The sequence below is a fragment of the Zingiber officinale genome, chromosome 6A (genome assembly GCF_018446385.1).
Source record: "Zingiber officinale cultivar Zhangliang chromosome 6A, Zo_v1.1, whole genome shotgun sequence".
Classification (NCBI taxonomy): Eukaryota; Viridiplantae; Streptophyta; class Magnoliopsida; order Zingiberales; family Zingiberaceae; genus Zingiber; species Zingiber officinale.
In genome coordinates, this window is record NC_055997.1 from 115,955,180 (window position 1) to 115,980,159 (window position 24,980).

A 24,980-nucleotide genomic window follows, 5' to 3' on the forward strand; every position below is an offset into this window, starting at 1 on the left:
TTCTGCTTTACTGATATTTTAGCTTTTAGCTTAACTGCCATTGTTCGCAGAGTTGGGTAGAGCAGATTGCGGTTAGCAATCGACTGGCCGAGCTAGAGGAAGAAATGAAAAAACTCAAGCTCTCGGAGGCGAACCAAGGGCAATCCACGGCTGCTCTAGAGAAGAGCAAAAATCTCTTAGAAGCCGAACGGAAACGCGCTTCCGATCTGGTGATCGAGGTTACTCGGCTTGAAGCGGTGGTCAAAAAACAGGATAAAGAAATCCAGACGGCAACCACTCGGAAGCGCAAGGCCATCGACGACATGGACCGAATGAAGGTGGAGATCAGAGGGCTAGAGCAACGCATCAAGGATCTGGATGCCCTTCTGACCACCGAGAAGGAGAGCCGCTCGGCCGATCTGCTGAAATTTGATGAAGACTTAAAGGCTCTCCATGCTGCCAACGATGCTTCCCAGGCCGCGCTCAAAGAGTATCAGGAGGGGGAGTCGGCTCGCTCTGAGGAAGTGAGGAAGGCATTCGTCCGCTCGGATGCCTTTGGGGAGAAATTTACTGACAAGATCTCCCTCACCTTTGAAGAGGCGATCAAGGCAGCTGTGGATCACTTGAAGACCAAGGACCACCTTCCCGCCGAGCTGACCATCCCCCCAGAGGATCTGGCTACCGTGATGGGCGCCATTCCTGATGCCCTTTTTGATTTTGACGCGTGAGGAGTGTTTTTCATCAACTTTTTGTAGGACCGTTAGATTCGATAGAGGGGGGGTGAATATCGATTCGAAAAAACAAGAGTTTAAGCGCAGCGGAAAAAGATAAAGTAGACACAGATATTTTTACTTCGTTCGGAGCCTGTGACGACTCCTACTCGAAGGCCCGTGGTCCTTGACCACTTTCGTTGGGCAATCACTAGCAAGTAGAAATATGATTACAGAAAAAGTACAGGAGATGCTAGTAATAATAAAGCAATACCGACAAAAAGAAAATTAAACAAAAACTGGAAGAGCACTTTAGTCGGAGCGTCGTTGACGTCGCACTTGAACGTCGAGCAGCAAGATCAGCAGAAGAGTTCTCAGTCAAAGTTGATTCTGAAGCTCCTGTCTGGGGCTTCTTTTATATCTGTTGGCGCTGAATCCCAGGCGCACAGGTGTCATCTGCTCAAATCAAGATGCTCCATGGCGACAAGGTGTCCGGATAAAATTTGCCTTCGGACGCCGGATCCCTTCAAGGCGCCGGACCTCAGCGCCGGATCCTCCGGCGCCGGACCACTGTTCGAAAGACTCCTTTCCGCAAAACAAGGTTAGTCCGAGCAAATATATCCTGTAAAACAAATGGTTAGCATAAAGTTCAACAGATAGATAAAGAGAGTATGACTTAGATTCCGTCTTTTCGAGACGGAATCTAGTCACGATCTCGACTTAGACATCCGAAATGGATCTAAGCCGGATCGACGCCTAATGTCCCCTTCCGTGACAGCGTCCTCACGGTCACTCCCCTCGATGACTTATCTCACTTACGCGGACGTCGGTCGGCCCGTCGGCCGTCGACCCGTCGGACTTCTGCCAAGCGTCCGGTCGGCCGTCGACCGCTTGGACTTCTCGCCCAACTATCCGGTCGGCCCGTCGACCTAGGTGGACTTCTCGCCAAGCGTCCGGTCGGCCGTCGACCGCGGACTTCGCCGACTATCCGGTCGGCCGTCGACCTAGCTGGACTTTTCCTGCACACTTGATCAAAGTGTCGGACAACAACACAACTAACTTAACCTGTTGTCATTCATCAAAACTCATGTTTAACCGTTATGCTTGCCCCAACAATCTTCCCCTTTTTGATGAAATGACAACCTGGTTAAGTTAGTGAAAGCATATGTACGAAACAACATGCATTTGTGTGGTTTTAAAGTCAGTTTGTGTTTTCAAATTGGTTTAGCTAACTTAACCACCTAACCCTCCTCCCCCTTTGGCATTCATCAAAAAATAAGCATGGATTAAATAATTATAGACTTCAGAAAAAAATGTCAAGTTAATCTGGGGGAGTTTAAGCTTTTGAAAATTTGTTTAAAGCATTAGCTTTTAGCTTTTAGAAAGCTAGCTAAGTTTAGATAGTTTCATTTTCAAACATAAGTTTTCAAAAACCAAAATTCCAAAACTAATGTTTGAAAAATTTATTTTTCCAAAAACTGATTTATTTTTCAACACTAAGTCTGTAAACGATTTAATTTAAAACTTAAGTTTTGACAATGATTTAAGTTTGAAAAATCTAACTTTCATAATTTTCAACACTGAGTTTTGCAAATCAAATTTCAGTTTGCAAATATTGATTTTGAACTTTACTTTTAGTTTTCAAAGGAGTTTGGGAGAACTAACTTTGATAAAGTAAAATAAAAAATCAAACTTTTAAAGTTCAAAAGTACTAGTTTCAAAACCATGGTTTAAAATACTTGAAAAGTTGAGTTTTCAAAAACTAAGTAACAAGGATAAAAAGTTTGTGATTTAAAAGAAACAATTTTGAGTTGAAAAACAATTTTAAAACAATTTTAAGTAAAAACAATTTTAAGCAAGTTGAAAATCAGCTTAAAATCAGCAATTTTGAGTTTTAAAAGAAGCAATTTCACAATTTTCAAAACTTAAGTTTACAAACTAATTTTCAAAGTCAATTTTCAATAAAAAGTAAAACCTAATTCTTAAAAACAGCTTAGTTTTATAAGAGTTAGTTTTCAAAAGTATGTTTAAGAAATTTTTAAGATAACATTTTTCAAACAAAATTTAAAATATTTTAAATAAAGGAAAATTTTTAATTAATTCCTCCCCCTGAACCTGACATAACTTTAACCAGCTGTCTAACCAATTAGGTACTAACTAACTATCAGAAGATAGTAGCTTTCACCTGGTTAGTCAGATTAAGTTAATTATAACCAGTCAGTGTTTGACTTGACTGATGAACTTTAATCTGATTAATATCTGAATTGTATTTAACGTCCAGACTTATGTTGATGCACTGAAATTAGCATCTTAAGTCCAGACAGTTGGCCTATGCATCTCACCCCTTTCTATGTTTATCAAACACAAGCAAGGTAAACCTAAGGTGTTGGTGAGATGCTCAAGAACTAGACCTATGGGCACATGCTTTCTAAGGATTCAAAACTAGTCTAAGGCCAAAACTGTTTTTGAAAGTCTAAGAATGGAAAGTTTTGAAAACAAACAATTTTAGCCTATAAGTTGGTAAAATCATTTTTGAAAGTATTTTTGAAAGATCCTAGTCTATTAAGCACATCCCTAATTTTCGTCGTAAGTTGCTAAATTCACTTTCAGGGAGAGGTTTTGTAAAAATGTCAGCTAAATTTGATTTGGACTCAATGCACTTGAGTTCAATGTCGCCTTTAGTAACATGATCCATGATGAAGTGGTGTCTAATTTCAATATGTTTGGTTCTTGAATGATGCACGGGATTCTTGGTTAAGTTGATTGAACTTATATTGTCAATTAATACTTTTACATTTGTAATATTTAAGTTGAAATCTTTTAGAGTATGCATCATCCATAATATTTGTGCAACACATTCGCCTATAGCTATGTATTCTGACTCAGTTGTAGACAGAGCAACACAATGTTGCTTTCTACTAAACCAGCTAACAAGTAATGAACCTAATAATTGGCATCCACCACTTGTGCTTTTGCGGTCTAATTTGCATCCAGCATAATCTGAGTCAGAATACCCTATTAGTTCAAAATTACTTATCCTAGGATACCAGATTCCTACATTTGTTGTTCCTTTAAGATATCTAAAAATTCTTTTAACCTGTGTCAAATGGGATTCCTTAGCACAAGTTTGGTATCTAGCACACATACTAACTGCAAATAAAATATCAGTTGACTTGCGATTAGAGTCGATGATACTTATTGCACTTCTATAATATTTTAAGTCAACTGGTTTTCCATTTGGGTCACTATCTAAGATTGTGTTTACAGCCATCGGTGTTTTTATTTCTTTTGTATTTTCCATTCCGAATTTTTTAAGTAATTCTTTGGTGTATTTATGTTCAGAGATATAGTTTCCTTCATTTGTCTGTTTGATTTGTAATCCTAAGAAATAGGTTAGTTTTCCCACTAAGCTCATTTCAAACTCTTTTTCCATTAGATTAATAAATTCTTCTAAAAATTCTGAACTTGTTGAGCCGAATATTATGTCATCCACATATATTTGTGCAATAAATATGTTTGTATTTAATGATTTGACAAACAAGGTTGGATCAATTTGACCTTGTTTGAATCCTTTAGATGTTAGGTAAGATGTTAGCCTCTCATACCACGCCCTGGGTGCTTGTTTAAGTCCATATAGGACTTTCTTTAATTTAAAAACATAATCAGGGTGTTCTAAGCTTTCAAATCCAGGAGGCTGACCTACATAAACTTCTTCTCTGATTAGTCCATTAAGAAAGGCAGACTTAACATCCATTTGGTGTTTAAATCCCTTATGGGCTGCATAACTTAGTAACATTCTAATGGATTCTAATCTGGCTACTGGGGCATATGTTTCATCATAGTTAAGTCCTTCAACTTGACTAAATCCTTTGGCAACCAGTCTATCCTTATTTCTAGTGATTTCCCCAGTTTCACTTAGTTTGTTTCTGAATACCCATTTTGTTTCTATTATTTTCTTGTTCTTAGGTGGTGGAACTAGGTCCCAGACCTCATTACGCTTAAATTGGGCTAGTTCTTCTTGCATAGCTATGATCCAATCTGGGTCTAGTAGGGATTCATCCATAGTTTTGGGTTCAATTTTTGAAATTAATGAAATTTGACTTAGGTTTCTAAACGATGATCTGGTTTGAACTCTTAATTCTGGGTCACCAATTATTTGATCAGTTGGATGATTTGGGTTAATCCTTATTGTTCTAGGAGGTTGATCCTCCTGATATTGTTCCTCTTCTTCATGACTTAGAGTTTGGTTGGTTTCTGGAACAAACTCAGGTGTTTGTGTAGATCCTATGTCTTGTTTAGTTTCTTCAAATTTTACATTAGTAATTTCTTCAATTTTTAAGGTAACCTTATTGTAAATTCTGTAGCCTCTACTATTTAGGGAATATCCTACAAAAATTCCATTTTCAATTTTGGAGGTGAATTTTCCTAAGTGTTCTCTTGTATTTAAGATAAAAACTGGGCACCCAAATACCTTAAAGTATTTTATGTTTGGTTGTTTATTATAAAATATTTCGAAGAAAGTTTTGTTATGAGTTTTATTTATTGTTGTTCTGTTCTGTACATAGCAGGCTGTACTAACGGCTTCTGCCCAAAAGTATTTAGGTAGGTTATACTCATTTAACATTGTTCTAGAAGCTTCAAGTAAGGTTCTATTTTTTCTTTCTACAATTCCATTTTGTTGGGGGGTTTTAGGGCATGAGAACTCATGATGGTAACCGTTTTCTAGACAAAAACTGTTAAAGTTATGATTTTTAAATTCTCCCCCATTGTCACTCCTAATTCTTTTAATTTTAATATCTTTTTCGTTTTCAATCTGTTTGCAAAAATTTGTAAGAATTTCAAAAGTTTCATCTTTATGTTTTAAGAATTTTACCCAAGTAAACCTAGAGTAATCGTCTATAATTACTAAACAGTATAAGTTTCCATTAATGGATTTGACTCCACGGGAGTCAAAAAGATCTAAATGTAGAAGTTCTAAGATTGAGTTAGTTTGTGGTTGATTTGTTTGTTTGTGGGTTGACTTAGTTTGTTTTCCTTGTTGACAAGCATTACATATAGTTGAATCTAAGTTAGGTAACTTCGGTAAGCCTTTTACAAGTCCATTTAATTTACTTATATTTCTAAAATTGGTGTGATCTCCAGTCATATGTTTGGAGCAACCACTGTCCAAAATCCACTTGGTTTCCTACAGTAAGTAGGATTTTGAAGTTAGTCTTTCGAGCATGCATTAAATTAAGATTTTGAGATTAATTTAAGTTTTAAAATTGAAATTCATTTAAGTTTTTAAAATTAAAATTTTGAAATTAATTTTTAAGTTTAAAATTGAAATTTTGAAATTAATTTAAGTTTTAAAATTGAAATTAATTTAAGTTTAAAATTAAAATTTTGAAATTAATTTAAGTTTAAAATTAAAATTTTGAAATTAATTTAAGTTTTAAAATTAAAATTTTGAAATTAATTTAAGTTTAAAATTGAAAATTTGAAATTAATTTAAGTTTTAAAATTAAAATTTTGAAATTAATTTTTAAGTTTAAAATTGAAATTTTGAAATTAATTTTTAAGTTTAAAATTGAAATATTGAAATTAATTTTTAAGTTTAAAATTGAAATTTTGAAATTACTTTAAGTTTTAAAATTAAAATTTTGAAATTAATTTAAGTTTTAAAATTAAAATTTTGAAATTAATTTTTAAGTTTAAAATTGAAATTTTGAAATTAATTTTTAAGTTTAAAATTGAAATTTTGAAATTAATTTAAGTTTTAAAATTAAAATTTTGAAATTAATTTAAGTTTTAAAATTAAAATTTTGAAATTAATTTTTAAGTTTAAAATTGAAATTTTGAAATTAATTTAAGTTTTAAAATTAAAATTTTGAAATTAATTTAAGTTTTAAAATTGAAAATTTGAAATTAATTTAAGTTTAAAATTGAAAATTTGAAATTAATTTTTAAGTTTAAAATTGAAATTTTGAAATTAATTTAAGTTTTAAAATTAAAATTTTGAAATTAATTTTTAAGTTTAAAATTGAAATTTTGGAATTAATTTTTAAGTTTAAAATTGAAAATTTGAAATTAATTTAAGTTTTAAAATTAAAATCTTGAAATTAATTTAAGTTTTTTAAATTGAAATTTTGAAATTAATTTGAGTTTTAAAATTAAAATTTTGAAATTAATTTAAGTTTAAAATTGAAATTTTGAAATTAATTTAAGTTTTAAAATTAAAATTTTGAAATTAATTTAAGTTTTAAAATTGAAATTTTGAAATTAATTTAAGTTTTAAAATTAAAATTTTGAAATTAATTTTTAAAATTGAAAATTTGAAATTAATTTAAGTTTTAAAATTAAAATTTTGAAATTAATTTAAGTTTAAAATTGAAATTTTGAAATTAATTTTTAAGTTTTATTCATCTCACCCGATCTATATTATCAATCAAGGAATCCTATGATTTTGTGAGATGAAATTAGTTTGATTACAGAGTTTTGTTTTAACTTGTGTTAGATTCAGACTTAGCTTTGGTTTCTACAAATAGGCATTCTTCGGATAAACTTCTAAGCTTGGTGAGTCACAAGGACATCATTAGAAGTAACCAACCTTTCGAGGTTTTCCGAATAGTCCTATCCACGGAACTTAGTACTAAATCTTGGTCTAACTGGTTAGGATTCGTTTAAGGGTAGCTTCGGTCAGTTCCACTTGGCCAAATGCACCAGATCGAAACCATATCTTTCTAGACATGCGATGCCCAAGTTTCTCTAACGTACTATCATCCAAAAATTTCACCAGTACCATGTTTCAAGTTAAACTTGGTCTCTTTTTAACTAATCCTAATTACCCTGCCGGGTTGGTAAATTTTGGGTTACCCTATCAGGTAAGTTAGTTTTGGAGGTGCCAGCTATTCTGGAGCCTCCCCCTGAATTATTGGCCATTAATTTAAGTTTTGATTTTAGGCTTGTGTCGATTCTTTTTATAGTTATAGTTAACTTGGTGATAATTCTGTTTAGATTTTGAATTTGATTTAGGTTTGTATTTTGGATTTTGATTTGGTTTATTTAATTTTATATAATGTATTTTTTCTTTAGGTATATAATATTGATTAAGTCCTACTTGCGTGGTTAGACACGCTTTCGGAACCCAAGCTAGATTGGTTGACTTGTATTGGGTTATTAATGATTTGAAGGTTTTATTTGAATTCGACTTGTATCCTAGTCCGGTTTTATTATAACATGCTTTTTGATTATTTAAGATTAAGTCTAAATTTTTTGATCTTGTTGTGAATTTTTCTAACATCTCTTTTAAATTGTTTATTTCATTTTTTAATGATAAATTCTCTTCCTCAAGTGTTAGATCTTGAGTTGGATTCGAATTCTTTAATTGTTCCTTGAGGTTTTGATTTTCCTCAAGAAGTGATTTGTTTTCATTTTCTAATTTAGTTAATTTACTATTTAAACAGAAAATAATTCTAAAATTTTTTGTTTAAATTAAAGTATACCTCATTCGGACCTTGGAGCAATGCGGACTCGTGGCTTGTTTGAGTTCGAGACCCATCTTCATCTTGACTCGTTATCCGTTTGACCCGGGCCATCGGTCGGTGGCTCGATGTTTCGCTCTTCTTCCTCCGATTCGTCGAGGAGTCGTCCCACGTTGCTTTGAGTGCCTTCTTTTGGTTGGCTTTTGTTTGTCGAACTTTAGTTTTGGACATTCGTTCTTGTAATGTCCCTTTTGTTCTTGGTAGTGCAGTCACGTTCTTTTGTTACGAGGAGGCGATATTTTGAAGATCCTTTTGCGAAGCTCCTCTTTCTTGGTGAACATTTTCTTACCAAGTTCACCGGTGTTCTTCGCTTTCGAGTCTTGGTCGATTCTTCTTCAACTTCCGGCTTGCTTTTCTTGGAGGAACCTGCAAATAAGGCTACACCTTTCTCGGCTCCGGCATTAGTTTGTTCGTGCAATTCTAATTCACGGAAAAGCTCATCCAATTTTAATTTAGAAAGATTCTTAGAAATTTTGTAGGCATCCACTATTGATGCCCACAAACTATTACGTGGAAAAGCGTTTAAAGCGTACCTTATTAAGTCTCTGTTCTCCATTTGGTGACCAATCGCATGGAGCCCGTTGAGGATGTCCTTGATCCTCGCGTGGAGTTGATTCGCTGTTTCTCCTTCCTGCATTTTTATATTAAAATTTTATTTAAAAGCAGGTCTCGTTTTGTTACCTTAGCGTCGCTTGTTCCTTCGTGCAGCTCGATCAGTTTGTCCCATAATTCTTTAGCGTTCTTGTGTGGACCGACTCTGTTTAGCTCTTCTCTTGTTAGTCCGCACTGTAGAGTGTTGATCGCTTTGTTTTCTGTTGACGCTTTTTTCTTGAGATCTGCTGTCCAGTCTTCAGGATCCACTAGATTCCCGGCGTTGTCCACTGGAATTTTGTAAGGTTTCGTAATGCTCATCCACTGGTCGAAGTCTGTCTTGAGGTAGACCTCCATGCGCTTCTTCCAGTAAGGGAAGTCGTCCCCGTTGAAGAGTGGAGGTCGCACTGTGCTGAATCCTTCTTGTTGGGACATTCTGTGCACAGATAAATAACCAAGAAAAAATATCCCAAGACTTGGTCTTGGATTAGTAGTGCGGGAAGAAAAAAAAAACTAGATTCGTGTTGCACTAATTTAAATTGATTAGTTAAATATTAAGTTATCGAAACACCAGTTTTAAAAAAACTTCACCCCTTACTCGATTGGTGGTTGCACCAAATCGAGGCGACCCCGATACCACTTGTAGGACGTTAGATTCGATAGAGGGGTGAATATCGATTCGAAAAACAAGAGTTTAAGCGCGTGAGAAAAAGATAAAGTAGACCGAGATATTTTTACTTGTTCGAACTGTGGCGACTCTACTCGAGGCCCGTGGTCCTTGACCACTTCGTTGAGCAATCACTAGCAAGTCGAAATATGATTACAGAAAAAGTACAGGAGATGCTAGTAATAATAAAGCAATACCGACAAAGAAAATTAAACAAAACCGAAGAGCACTTTTGTCGGGCGTCGTTGACGTCGCACGAACGTCGGCGGCAAGATCGCGAAGAGTTCTCGATCAAAGTTGATTACAAGCTCTGCGGGGCTTCTTTATATCTTGTTAGGCGCTGGATCCCTTACAGGCGCTGGTGTATCTTGCTCAAATCAAGATGCTCCACGTGGCGACGAGGTGTCGGATAAAATTTGCCTTCGGCGCTCGGATCCCTTGGGCGCGGATCCGGCGCGGACCACCTTGTTCGAAAGACTCCTTTTCTGCAAAACAAGGTTAGTCCGAGGCAAATATATATCCTGTAAAACAAATGGTTAGTACAGTTAAAGTTCAACAAATAGATAAAGAGTATGATTTAGATTCCGTCTTTTGAGACCGGAATCTAGTCACGATCTCGACTTAGACATCGAAATGGATCTAAGCCGGATCGACGCCTAATGTCCCCTTCCGGAACGCGTCCTCACAACTCTCCTCGGTGACTTACCTCACTTACGCGGACGTCAGGTCGGCCGTCGGCCGTCTGGACTTCTCGCCAAGCGTCCGGTCAGCCCATCGACCCGCTTGGACTTCTCGCCAGCTATCCGGTCAGCCCGTCGACCTAGCTGGACTTCTCGCCAAGCGTCCGGTCAGTCCGTCGACCCGCTTGGACTTCTCGCCAGCTATCCGGTCAGCCCGTCGACCTAGCTGGACTTTTCCTGCACACTTGATCAAAGTGTCAGACAACAACACAACTAACTTAACCTATTTGTCATTCATCAAAACCTGGGTTAGACCGTTAGTGCTACCCGCACCAACACTTTTTTGTACCCTTGCCGTTCGGCCAAACTTATTTTTTGCTGTAACTTTTTTGGTTTGCTCAGTGCTTGGCATAAATAGATTATCTTTTCCGTTCATTCAACTTTTGTTTTGGCAAGAAATTTTCCTCTCGTCATGTCTAAAGTGTTCTTTAAAACTCCTCCGCTCGGCTTCATACTTTAACATGGACTCAAGCCGATTGTCTTCAAAAAGTCTTTCGCAATGCAATTGCGTAGCCGCTCGGCGCGCGAACGTCACTCGTTCACGTGCTCACATCTTTAATTCCTATTAACCATCTATTGCTTTGCACCTTACCTCATAGGGTTTTTCATATATTTTTGTTAAGCGAGCCGCTCGGCCGTATGTTGGCCTTCAAGAACAGGCTCTGTCGTCGGTCGTCTCTTACCGCCAGAATGTATCACGTGGATGGCTATCCGCTCGGACGTTTATAGACGCCGGCTCGTCTCTCGATATTTAACGTCGGAGCTCGACGGTCTTCCGCTCGGACGTTTATAGACGCCGGCTCGTCTCTCGATATTTAACGTCGGAGCTCGACGGTCTTCCGCTCGGACGTTTATAGACGGCGCTCGTCTCGATATTTAACGTTTGAGCTCGGCGGTCTTCGCTCGGGCGTTTATAAACGCGGCTCGTCTCTCGATATTTAACGTCGAGCTCGACGGTCTTCCGCTCGGACGTTTATAGACGCCGGCTCGTCTCGATATTTAACGCCGAGCTCGACGGTCTTCCACTCGGACGTTTATAAGCGCCGTCTCGATATTTAACGTCGGAGCTCGGCGGTCTTCGCTCGGACGTTTATATCGCCGCTCGTCTCGATATTTAGCGTCGAGCTCGGCGGTCTTCCTTCGGGCGTTTATAAACGCGGCTCGTCTCTCGATATTTAGCGTCGGAGCTCGGCGGTCTTCCGCTCGGACGTTTATAGACGTCGGCTCGTCTCTCGATATTTACGTCGGAGCTCGGCGGTCTTCCGCTTGGACGGTTTAGACGCGGCTCGTCTCTCGATATTTAACGTCGAGCTCGGCGGTCTTCCGCTTGGACGTTTATAAACGCCGTTCGTCTCTCGATATTTACCGCCGGAGCTCGACAGTCTTCCGCTCGGACGTTTATAGACGTCGGCTCGTCTCTCGATATTTAACGTCGGAGCTCGACGGTCTTCCGCTCGGACGTTTATAGACGCCGGCTCGTCTCTCGATATTTAACGTCGGAGCTCGACGGTCTTCCGCTCGGACGTTTATAGACGCCGCCTCGTCTCTCGATATTTAACGTCGGAGCTCGACGGGCTTCCGCTCAGACGTTTATAGACGCCGGCTCGTCTCTCGATATTTAACGTCGGAGCTCGACGGTCTCTAATACAGCCGCTCGGCAAACCCATTGGCCATCCTTTGAATTAATTTTGCTTCTTGCATTACAAGGACAGGGGCGACTACAATGTATGCAGAAATGAGTTACATTGGTGCACCTTTCACCCAGCCCGATAAGGCTGGAGATGATTCGTGCTCCACGGCCTATCCAGCTGGCGCCCGTCTTCATCTTCCAAATAATAAGCGCCCGAGCGGAGCTTTTCAATAACCTTGAAGGGGCCCGCCCAAGGAGCCTCCAGCTTGCCGACGTCGCCGACTGGCTTGACTTTCTTCCAGACAAGATCGCCGACCTGGAATGATCTGGGGATTACGCGACGGTTGTAGTTTTGCTTCATCCGCTGCCGGTACGCCATCAACCGAACAGACACCTTGGCTCGCTCCTCGTCGACCAAATCTAGCTCCATGTTCCTCCGCTCGGCGTTGCCATCATCATAGCTCTGGATCCGGACAGACTCGACGCCGACTTCAATCGGAATGACCGCTTCGCCGCCATACACCAGGTGGAAAGGCGTGACGCCCATCCCTTCCCTTGGAGTCGTTCGAATGGCCCATAGGACGCCCGACACTTCATCCACCCAACTTCCTCCCAAATGGTCGAGCCGAGCGCGCAGAACGCGAAGAATTTCCCGGTTGGCTACTTCGGCTTGACCGTTGCTTTGGGGATAAGCCACGGACGTGAAGTGTTGCTCAATGCCATAGCTTTTGCACCAATCCTCGAGCATCTTCCCCGTGAATTGCCGCCCAATGTCAGAAACCAATCGGCGAGGGATGCCGAACCGACAGATGATGTGTTGCCAGATAAATTTTTTGACCATCTGTTCGGTGATCTTTGCTAGCGGCTCGGCCTCCACCCACTTGGAAAAATAATCTACCGCCACTAGCAGAAATTTCCGCTGCCCATTCGCCATTGGAAATGGATCAACAATATCCATTCCCCATTGATCGAACGGACATGAAACTGTTGATGCCTTCATTTCCTCTGCCGGTCGGTGGTAGAAGTTATGGTACTTCTGGCACGAAAGGCATGTCGACACGGTTCGAGCGGCGTCTGCTTGTAAGGTGGGCCAGAAGTATTCGGCCAATAGGATCTTCTTGGCCAGCGATCGTCCGCCCGGATGTCCTCCGCATGATCCTTGGTGCACTTCTTGGAGGATGTAAGCCGAGTCCTCAGAGCTCACGCATTTCAACAGAGAGCGTGAGAAAGCCTTCTTGTAAAGTTGATCGCCGATGAGTGCGAACCGACCGGCTCTCCTCCTTAGCAGCTGGGCTTCATTCTCATCAGATGGTGTGGCACCCGAGCGGAGGAACTCAGTGATGGGTGTCCGCCAGTCGCTTGGAAATGTGAGGCCTTCCATCCGGTCAACGTGCGCCACCAACAATACTTGTTCGATCGGCTGCTGAATGGCGACCGGCGTTATTGAACTTGCGAGTTTAGCTAGCTCATCAGCCGCTTGATTTTCTGCTCGGGGTATCTTCTAGACAATGACCTCTCTAAAATTGGCTTTAAGCTTCTCAAAGGCTTCCACATAGAACTTGAGCCGGGCGTTGTTAATTTCAAAAGTGCCAGAGAGCTACTGTGCGGCCAACTGCGAATCCGAATGAAGCGTTACCCGACAGGCGCCAACATGCCGAGTTGCCTGCAAGCCGGTTATGAGGACTTCATACTCTGCTTCATTGTTCATGACTTCATAATCCAGCCGGACGGATAAGTGCATCTTCTCTCCTTGAGGGGAGAGCAACAACATTCCAATCCCGCTTCCGAGCCGAGTGGACGATCCGTCCACAAATATTTTCCACATGGCTTCCGGCTCCGAATTCTGCACTTCAGTCACAACTGCCAAGGACTGCGCTTTGATTGCCGAGCGGGGCTGGTATTGGATATCAAATTCACTTAACTCCGTCGTCCATTTGATGAGCCGTCCGGATGCCTCTGGATTTAGTAGAACACGTCCGAGCGGGCTATTGGTTTTGACGATGATAGTATGCGCCAGGAAGTATGGACGGAGACGCCGAGCGGCGAGGACCAGAGCAAAAGCCAGCTTCTCGAGCCCAGTGTAGCGAGATTCAGCATCTTTTAAAATGTGACTAAGGAAATACACGGGCTCTTCTCCGCTCGCCCTCACTAATGCCGAGCCGATTGCTTGCTCGGTTGAAGACAAGTAAATACAAAGCGGCTCACCAGCAGCCGGCTTGGCCAATACCGGGAGAGAATTCAGATATGCCTTCAAGTCTTCGAACGCCCGATCGCATTCTTCATCCCAGTGAAACTTTGTGGCCTTGCGCAAGATTTTGAAAAAAGGAAGGCTCCGGTCGGCAGTTTTGGATATGAATCTGGACAGAGCAGTTATCCGACTGGTCAAACGCTGCACTTCCCTCAGATTTCTTGGGGGCGGTATGTCTTGTAGGGCTTTTATTTTGCTGGGATTTGCTTCAATACCCCGCTCGGTCACTATGTACCTCAAGAAACGCCCCCCTTTTGCTCCGAACAGGCACTTCTGGGGATTTAGCTTGACCCCATATTTGCGTAGCGTTCGGAAGGTTTCTTCCATGTCCTTGAAGAGATCGGCCGCTCGGACGGACTTGATGAGGATGTCGTCCACGTACACTTCCAGATTTCGCCCGATCTGCTCTCTGAATACTTTGTTCATTAAGCGCTGATATGTGGCCCCCGCATTCTTCAATCCGAACGACATCACGTTATAGCAATAGGTGCCGTCGGCCGTCACGAAGCTGACTTTTTCTTGATCTTCACGGGCGAGCGGCACTTGATGATATCCCTGATAGGCGTCGAGCATGCATATCAACTCGCAGCCAGCCGTAGAATCCACTAGTTGATCGATCGGGGGCAGAGGATAAAAGTCTTTCGGGCAAGCTTTGTTGAGATCCCGAAAATATATGCATACTCTCCATTTGTTGCCCGGCTTGGAGACTAATACTACGTTCGCCAGCCAGCTCGGGAACTGCACCTCGCGTATATGGCCGGCTTCCAGAAGCTTCTCGACCTCCAGAGGATGATGGCATTCTGCTTGGCGCTGAAATCTCTTTTTCTCTGCTTCACAGGCCGAGCATCCGGTCGGACATGTAGCTCGTGCTGCGCTATGCTCGGCGAAATTCCAGGCAGTTCATGCGTCGACCAGACGAAGACATCACAATTTCTCTGGAGGCATTTGATAACCTCCTCCTTTTGGCTTGCCTCCAGATCGGACACAACAAAAGTTGTGACCCCCGATCGGGTTGGGTGAATCTGCACTTCCTCTTTTTCTTCATAGATTAAAGAGGGTGGCTTTTCAGTGATGGCATTTACCTCGATCTGGGGCGCCTTCCAAGCGGAAGTGGCTTCTGCTCGGACCATCTCGACGTAGCATCGCCGAGCTGCTAGTTGGTCTCCCCGTATTTCACCCACTATATCTTCCACAGGGAACTTGATCTTCTGATAGAAGGTGGAGACGGCCGCTCGGAACTCGCTGAGCGCCGGTCGTCCCAAAATGACGTTGTAGGACGAAGGGGAGTCGACCACCATGAAGTTTGCTGTCCTCGTCCTCCGAAGCGGCTCTTCTCCCAGCGAGATAGCCAGCCGGATTTGTCCGACCGGCTGAACTTCATTACCCGTAAACCCGTATAGGGGGGTTGTCATGGGTAGCAGCTCGCCTTGATCAATTTGTAGCTGATCAAACGCCTTCTTGAATATGATGTTGACTGAGCTTCCTGTGTCAACAAATACGCGATGAATAGTATAATTGACTATTACCGCTTTGATGAGGAGAGCGTCATCGTGGGGTACTTCAACTCCTTCCAAGTCCCCGGGCCCGAAACTAATTTCGGGTCCGCTCGCCCGCTCTTGGCTGCAACAGATTGCATGGATTTGGAGCTGCCGGACGCTCACCTTTCTTGCTCGGTTGGAGTCTCCTCCGGTCGGCCCGCCAGCAATAATGTTGATCTCGCCTCAGGAAATATTACTTTTATTCTCTTCTTCCCGAGCGGACGGTCGGGACCGTTCTCTCGACGCTCGGCGATTCTCCTGCCTTGGAGAACGATGCCGATCGGGAGTCTGTTGCTGTCGCCTATCAGCTCGTGTCCGATCGGCTTCATTAGTTCTCTGTCGCCTGTCGACTGATGGAGACCGTCGGCGGCCATTCCGGGGCACGGGATGAGCCACGAAGGGAAGACTTCGACAATCCCTTGTGTTGTGCGTATCCGTCCGGTGAAGGAGCAGAACATCGGGGTCCATCTCTTCTTTGGCTTTGGCCGGGCGGCAGCTACCTCTTGCACGTGGGACCTGGCATGGGGGGAGCGGATTGCTTCGGCCCTCGGTCCTCTGGGCGGCTGATGAGCGGCGTGCTGTTTTCGCTCGGCAGGAGGAGCCCGCTCGGTTGGAGTTTCTTTTTTCCTGGCCGCTTGCGCTTCCTCCACGTTGATGTATTCGTTGGCCCAGTGTAGCATGTGGTCGTAGTCTCGGGACGGCTTTCGGATGAGCGATCGGAAGAAATCCCCATCCACTAGGCCTTGTGTGAAGGCATTCATCATGGTCTCCGAGGTGGCCGTTGGAATATCCATGGCCACTTTGTTGAACCGCTGGATGTAAGCTCGGAGCGATTCATGGGCTTCTTGTTTGATAGCGAATAGACTAACGCTGGTTTTTTGATAGCGCTGACTGCTTGCAAAATGATGGAGGAAGGCCGTTCGGAAGTCCTTGAAGCTGGTGATGGATCCGTCCGGCAACCTCCGAAACCAACGTTGAGCCGATCCAGATAGGGTGGTGAGGAAAACCCGACACTTCACCCCATCTGTGTATTGATGCAGGGTTGCCGTGTTATCAAACTTGCCCAAATGATCATCCGGATCGGTGGTTCCATTGTATTCGCTGATCGTCGGAGGCACGTAGTGCTTGGGCAGAGGGTCTTGCAGAATAGCCTCTGAAAATTGGCGATTAATCCGCTCGGGCGATGAGTCCGCTCAAGGGGCTTTTCCTTTTCTGTCATCTCGTCTCGGCATCTCATCAGAAGAAGATCCCCGATCTCTATGAGTGGGTGCGGCTTCGGGGGTGCGGAATAGAGCCCGATGAAATGCAACGGTGGCAGGTGGTACTTCCGCTCGACCGCCAGACGCTGACGTTGCTTGCTGCTCTGGCCGCTCGGCTGCTGCCTTCTGTTTTTGCTCCACGAGCTTGGCGGCCCTCAACTCGATCAGCGCGTCGAGTTCCTCCGTGGAAAGCGTCACCGTGTGTTGTCGTCCAGCCTCGTCCATGGTTTCCATTCGGATGCAGGAGCGTTCCCACAGACGGCGCCAATTTGATCCTCTCCGAATCGCTGAACCAACGGACGCTGGGCACGGGACGCTCTCCTAGTCGATGACGTGGGCCTCCGTCTAGTCGTATGAACCTCCGGCGAACCTGCACAGAAGTCGGGCCGGGAAGGGGTTCACGGCGGCGACCCTCCGACGCTCAAGTTAGGCATGCAAACAGCGAAAAGAGTGGCTCCAAAGTCTTTCACGCGTACCTCCGGCGAAGTATGAGGCACGTCCACCGAGGCACGTACGTATCCGCAGCCCATACCTCGGTATGTGTCTGTCAGAAAGCTTACCTGACGCCATACTGCTACAGTCCAAGCACGTCTTCGATGGGACAGGAGAACACCTAGCTGTCAGACTAGGAGTATGGCCTAGCCCAAGGGCTTGACAGCTGGCATAAGATATTCTTGTCTTTCTCTACCTACCACAGGCCGGTGGGTCCGTCCGGCAGGCTGGACGGGGAGTGCTGTCCGGACGGCCCTCATCTTACGCGCCGGCCGGACGGCACGTCGACCTGCCGTTGGTATTGATACGCTGGGGAGATTTCGGTAGGGTGCTATGCAAGGACTGTTAGCGCTATGTTACCTTATATCTTCGGCCAAGCATGACTTCCGCTCGGCCCCTCATTATTATTCGTTCGAGCGCCGGTATCCCGACTCCTATCCGGCTGGCCGGGAGGTCGACCCAACCTTCTCCGGTCAGCCGCCCGGTCCACCTGGCCTTTTGACTTCCATGTGGCGGCGACCCCTCAGAACGGGGGCCCCCTGTTCTATCCGCCGGATCAGATAGCATATTTTAACTCCTTGCAACATTAGAATTCCACAGAAACTGAAATGAGTGCAATCGGAGCTCTCTAGATCTATTAGTGGATTTTGACCGAAACTCACTGATGGATTTAGAGAGCTCCGATTGCACCCATTTCAGTTTCTATGGATTTTTAATATTGCAAGGAGCCCAAATTTGCTTTCCATCATTATTTTCAGCATTTCTAGTGGTGGACTAGAGGTTTTGAAAAACCTAAATCTCTTTTTTTTTTATTAGGCCTGATATCTCCCATATCAGGTCCACGTTAGGCCTGATATGGAGAGATATTAGGCCTAATAACAAAAAAAAAAAAAGAAAAAAAAAAGAAAGAGAGAGAGATTTAGACCTAGAGAGATCCGATTGCACCCATTTAAGTTTCTGTGAATTTTTAATTTTGCAAGAAGTTCAAATATGCTCTCAATTATTATTTTTGACATTCTTAGTGGTTGACTAGAGGTTTTGAAAAACCTAAAATGTATAGAGATTATTTTACTGATTCTTTCTTATTATATTTTAACATCTTTTAGAAGTTGAAATAAATGATAGATAGCATATTTTAACTCGTTGCAATATTAGAAATCCACAGAAACTGAAATTGGTGCAATCGGAGCTCTCTAGGTCCATCAATGGGTTTTGATCGAAACCAACTGATAGACCTATAAAGCTCCAATTATACTCATTTCAGTTTCTGTGGATTTCTAAAATTGCAAGGAGTCCAAATATGCTCTTCATTATTATTTTTGACATTCCTAGTGGTGGACAGAGGTTTTGAAAAACCTAAATCTCTCTTTCTTTTTTTATTTATTTTTTTATTCTATTTTTTTTGTTATTAGGCCTGATATCTCCCTATATCAGGCCCAACGCGAGCCTGATATAGGGAGATATCAAGCTCACATTTGGGCCTGATATGAAGAGATATCAGACCTAAAAAAGGGAAAAAAAAGAACAGCAGATTTAGATTTTTCAAAATCTCTGGTCCACCACTAGGAATGTCAAAAATAATAATGGAGAGCATATTTGGACTCCTTGCAATTTTAGAAATTCACAGGAACTGGTATCAGTGTAATCGGAGCTCTATAAGTCTATTAGTGAGTTTCGGTCAAAATCCACTAATCGACTTAGAGACCTCAGATTACAATCATTTCAGACCCTGTAAATTTCTAAAATTGCAAGGAGTCTAAATATGATCTCCATTGTTATTTTCGGTATTTCTAGTTGTGGACTAGAGGTGTTGAAAAATCTAAATCTCTCTTTTTTTCCCCTGTTGTTTGACCTAATATCTTTCCATATCATACCCACATTGGGCCTGATATCTATATCAGACCCAACGTGGATTTGATCTCTTATAATATGTTTGAGAAAAAAATTGAAAAAAAAAAGAAAAGCAAAGAGAAGATAAAAAAGAAGGAAAGAGATGATACGTTGCATGTATTTTAGGAAAGAGAAGAAAGAGAAATGACAAAGAAAAAAAAAATTCAATTAAATTTGTCAGGAGAGTAGAATAGAAATACCAATATAAAAAGGTACGTCATTTAGTAAATGTTAAAGTAATATATTTTTTTTGGTAAATTTAAAAACCTAAATAGACATTTTGATAAATTGCCAAAAAAAAATCTAAGATTTCACTCAACGCATAGTCAACTACTGATCGCGGGCACGGGGCAGACTCGAGTACGTCAAGTACAAATTTAAACGCAAAGAAAATGAACCGGTCAGATTCGCCTCTTGCAGGAAAGAAATCTAGTATTTGTTTTTCAACACCGAACGGTTTTTACTCGCCTCATACCCGACGACAGACGAAGGTGAGGAAGTAGGTAATCATGAACAGGTGTATGAAAAAAAGAGCAATGATATGCACAAGGAAAAAATCTCAATGAAAACCTCAAGGATAGACACATAAAGTCATGGCCCACCATTTCACTTTTTGTGGGCCCCATCACTTTATGTGACTATCCTTGAGGTTTTCATTGAGTTTTTTTCCTTGTGCATATCATTTTTCTGAAAAAAAATATGCTCTCCTAAGACCTTACGAAATCAAACAAAATCGATCCGTTCATCGAAGACAATGTGAGATCCTACGGCGAAAAACTCGTCCACGTTGTTCGCTGAGAAAGGGTCACATGGCATAATTTGACTTTTAATTCGAGAAGAGGGCGGCGAGCCATTCGTCCTTTAATACCCATAATAGCCCTGTGTTTTGATAATAATACCGTGAAGAAAATAATATATTCGCGTAATTTTTAAGGAGTTGATGGGTATTTTAGACCTTACGGTGCTATATAAACGCAACGTGCCCTATTAATCGGAGTCCGCCGCCGCTAGTTACCTGGAGTTTGTTTCTTCTCTTCCTTCTCCTTCCTCTTGATCCGGTTCGGTATCCTAGTCTTCGATCAATGGATCTCTCCGAAAGGTCTCGCCAATCGCTCCTCCCTAGCTTCCTATACTCGTCCGGGACGCTTGGCGTGGATCGGATGATCCTCGGCCGGAGCGCCGCCGCCGTCCCTAACGTGGCACCCAGTGGCCCTGCTTCGATTGGATCCGTCGTTGTCCAAGCCCCGAACGAGCCTGGGAAGATCAAGCTCTACTCGCCCATGTTCTACGCCGCCTGCACTGCCGGAGGTATCGCCAGTTGCGGCCTGACCCATACGGCCGTCACCCCTCTCGATCTCGTCAAGTGTAACATGCAGGTGACTGTTGTTTTTAAGTTACTCCTCCTAGATCTTGGATCTTGCGGCTGACGGATCCCACCTTTTATTTTTTTGACATCTGGTGATCGATGGCGTCGCGGTTATGATTTGACGAAGATCCGAAATTTTTTACAATTTTGTATCGTTTAACATTAACTTTCCACGAAAATTTCAGATCGATCCGGCGAAGTACAAGAGCATCTCCTCCGGATTTGGGGTTTTACTCAAGGAACAAGGGGTCAAGGGGTTCTTCCGAGGTTGGGTGCCAACTCTTCTTGGGTACAGCGCCCAGGGAGCTTGCAAGTTTGGATTTTACGAATTCTTCAAGAAGTATTATTCTGATATTGCTGGACCGGAGTATGCTACCAAGTATAAAACTCTAATCTACCTGGCTGGCTCTGCGTCTGCTGAGGTGATTGCCGACGTTGCTCTCTGTCCCTTTGAGGCCGTCAAGGTGCGAGTCCAGACGCAGCCTGGTTTTGCTAGAGGTTTGAGTGACGGGTTGCCCAAGTTTGTTAAATCCGAGGGGGCATTAGGGTATGATCTTTTCTCTCGTGGTTCTTGTCTTAATGTTCATTTTATCTTCTAGGTAATCAACTTTAGTGTCATTCATGCAGATTGTACAAGGGATTGGTTCCACTTTGGGGTCGTCAAATTCCTTGTAAGTGAATTTTCATTACTTGTTTCACTAGGATTAGCTTATTATGCCTTTTAAGTTATCTTTCCTTGCTATATCATTATTAATATCTGTTTAAAATGTTCAGTTAGGGGAAAAAAAATCTTTTTCCCCTTGTTCTCATTGTTGTTGTTGATGATTGTTATTATATTAGAATTGGATAGTTCAACTATATGGTAAATATCATATTTGTGATTAGCAAATGACATTATTGTCTTTGAAACGATCTCATTTAGTACTTGATAACATTTCGGACCCCCTTTTTTTTGTAATTTGTGGGTCATATTCAAGGGGCTTCTCCTTGTCAATGTTATTGATATACTTACTACATGAGCAATTTCTCTCTAGAGTATTTGACATCAACTAAATAGATCTTATCCAACCATGGAGCTAAGCGGAAGGACATTGTTGATAAATCTACTCCTTATTTTACTTTGTCATTTTTGTTTATTGTGCCACTTTAGTAATACTATTTGGCCATTTTATTTGCATAAACAACACTAAAATTCTTTATTTAACTATTTATAAGTAGGTTGTACTTGTCTTGCATGGTTTGTGGGATTTTTCAAACCAAAGATCTGTGATCATATTGTAAACAATGTTACTCTGATCTGTGTTTCACTATTTGAAGTGTTGGTGCAGATCTTAACATGGTATTGCTAATTTTTTTACAACTTGTAGTGTGTGTGTCTAACATGTATGACGACTTAAAGTATTAGAGCTGATAGATAATAAAATTTGATTAGTACTCATATGTATTTCATTAGTTCACCTAATGCTAACATTCTGATAGATAATTAAATGGTCAATTTTCTTAATCCCTTATTTCAATTTGATGGATGAGAACTTTCAAGATGTCAAGTTGTATGCCTTTTTTGCACAAACGTTTTTTTCACTTTATATTTATTTAACACACACACCAGCTTTGCAGCTAAATATTAACTTTAGCTACCTACAAGAACTCTGATTTTTTTTTTATGATTAATTTTCCTAGACAAGTAATATAGATTAATTCCACATAAGGAGCATAGAACTGAAACCCAGTGTGGTTCAGTTAATGTAACTCACCTGCTTTTCGCACGTGGATAACAAACACAATATTTAACTGATCATTAGTTATGGATCAAGGTAGAAAACTTCATTATCATTTTGAAATTGATGCATACTATTATTCACCTTGTTCTGGCACTCTGGTTGGTCCAACTTTCTTATATATCCTATATAATTTTAGTAGTTTCTTATTGTTCACCAAGCATTTCATTTGTACTGCTCTTAGGATGTTTTACTGTATTTATATATAAATCATTCGTATGGGATGAATATAGCTACTTCAAATGGAGCTTTTTTGGTAAGTGAACTAGAATGCAATGAGAATGGTTCACCTTTTTTATGATTCTATTTTAATATTTGGATGGATGATTTAAGATGAATCCATAGTGAAAGAAGTGGTACTAAGTTTTTAGCTTATTAAATATAATAGAACTTATCAAAGTATCATAGACTTATCAAATCTGGATGGGCCTAGTGAAGTGGACATGGGAGCTGCACAAACCAAAAAAAGTAGGTGAATCAATCACGTTGAGTGGGCCTATCAGTTCCAATAGGTTGAATGACCAAGTCGGACTAAACAATCTAGTGAGATCGATCGGCATAGTGGAGCTAAACCAAGCTAGTTGGATAGGGATGCATGGTTGGATTGTTTGGGCTTACTTGTTGATCGAATTAATTAGGATAGTTGGGTTGAGCTAGATGGGCTATGCAAGGGATCAATCAAGTCAGGTGAGTAAACTTTTAGAGATTGATTACACCAACAGGGCTCAGCAAACTAGTGAATTCAATCGAAGCAAACTAGTGAGCTCGATCGAGTCTGGTGAGCAAAAAGATAGGATCGATCAGGATAGTGGAACTCAACAAACCAAGCTCAATGAGTACTTCGGTTAGACCAAATAGATAAAATAAAATAGGCCATTCTAAAATGAATCATTTCACTAGTTATTATTACATTGACGAAATGAAAATGACCATTTCTCTTTTCATTCTTTTCTCATTCCCGTTCCATTTCCATTTCATCATACCAAACAACCTGAGTGATTTTGTTCAACACATTTGTGGCTATCCCATAAACTACGTTTTTCATTAGCTATGCAGTGAGATCATTTGGACATTTGGTAATGTCAGGGATGTTTAATTAAATTAAATATATTTGCGACAGTTTGGCATAGTGTTCAATAAAGGAATAAATTTTTGTAGTTGATTCCTAATGTTTAGGAAAAGCACAAGTTGATTAATAACGACAATTTCTATGCTATGATCAATACCTATGCAACATCACTTGCATAGCATTCTTTCATATGAAAGCTTATTTTGATAATGTGGCTTATGCAGATACCATGATGAAATTTGCATCATTTGAGACGATAGTTGAGATGGTCTACAAATACGCAATTCCAAAACCCAAGGACCAGTGTAGCAAAGAGCTTCAACTTGGAGTGAGTTTTGCTGGGGGTTACATTGCCGGTGTGTTCTGTGCCATTGTTTCTCACCCTGCCGACAATCTCGTCTCTTTCCTAAACAACGCTAAGGGTGCCACTGTTGGGGATGTAAGTCTCATACAACTTGTTATATGCTTTTACATGAAAATTTCATGTTAAGCCTTTTCCTGAATAGCTAAACCCATTCTTTGTGTCATAAACTAGGCTGTGAACAAGCTTGGAGTATGGGGTCTTTTCACTCGTGGGCTCCCGCTTCGTATCGTCATGATTGGAACCCTAACGGGTGCGCAATGGGGAATTTATGATGCATTCAAAGTCATGGTTGGCCTGTAAGTACCCTCCTATACTTAGTTTCTTAGTTGCAAAATACATGGTTTCTAAATATAAGAGATAATTCTTTCAACATTTGATGGTTTACAGGCCCACAACCGGTGGAGTTACTCCTCCTGCCACGGTGACCGATAAGCTGAAAGCTATTGCTTGATTTTTTAAAGATTCCCATTTCTTCTCAGATCTTTTGACAAAGAACCAGTTTAGGTTAAAAGGTATACATATATTTTTTTGAATTCACATTATCATCAAATATCGAGATCCCTCGATGTATTATTTTGATCCATTTCCATTTCCATTTCCTTTGGCATCCTAGAAATTATAGAGGTGCAGAATAATAATAGAATGTGTAAACTTGATTGCCGTTTGCACACTATTTAACTTATTAAACTTACACCTCTTTTCCTTCCGAGATTTTCCATTGCAATATGTATTGATCATATGGACATGGATGTTGATTTGATCCTCACTAAAAGATGAGTGTTTACTCATTAGAACAACGATGTTCTTGATTGATGTAATCTTCTCTTGAGTGAGTGATGATCAAAATATTAAAAGTAAAATTCATTGCACAAAGAGCATAGCGCAATCAATTGAAGATATTAAAGATTAAATTTACCGAAAGGAAAAAGAAAAACGTAAGAGCATTATCTTCTTTTCAATTTGTTTTAAATGGCAGTAAAAAATGTCTCTTTTTAAATTATATGAAACAAGGTAAATTATGGAATAAATATATAGTCATAGGGTGGAAAGAATTTTTGAGTAATTGCTTTAAAGAAATATAGTACAAACGCCAGAAAATAAATCATAAGACCATGATCTCCTCAAAGTATTTACTT

General features: G+C 41.2%; 1 protein-coding gene across 1 annotated transcript; it reads left to right on the top strand.

Annotated features, from left to right (window-relative positions):
- Window positions 1-20,266: 20,266 nt before the first annotated feature.
- LOC121997611 (mitochondrial phosphate carrier protein 3, mitochondrial-like) lies at window positions 20,267-24,550 on the top strand. Its single transcript, XM_042552116.1, has 6 exons — window positions 20,267-20,643; window positions 20,819-21,180; window positions 21,261-21,304; window positions 23,705-23,919; window positions 24,016-24,140; window positions 24,232-24,550. Exons 1-6 carry the CDS (start codon window positions 20,350-20,352, stop codon window positions 24,293-24,295), a joined length of 1,104 nt encoding a protein of 367 aa, XP_042408050.1. The 5' UTR covers window positions 20,267-20,349; the 3' UTR covers window positions 24,296-24,550.
- The last annotated feature ends 430 nt before the right edge of the window (window positions 24,551-24,980 follow it).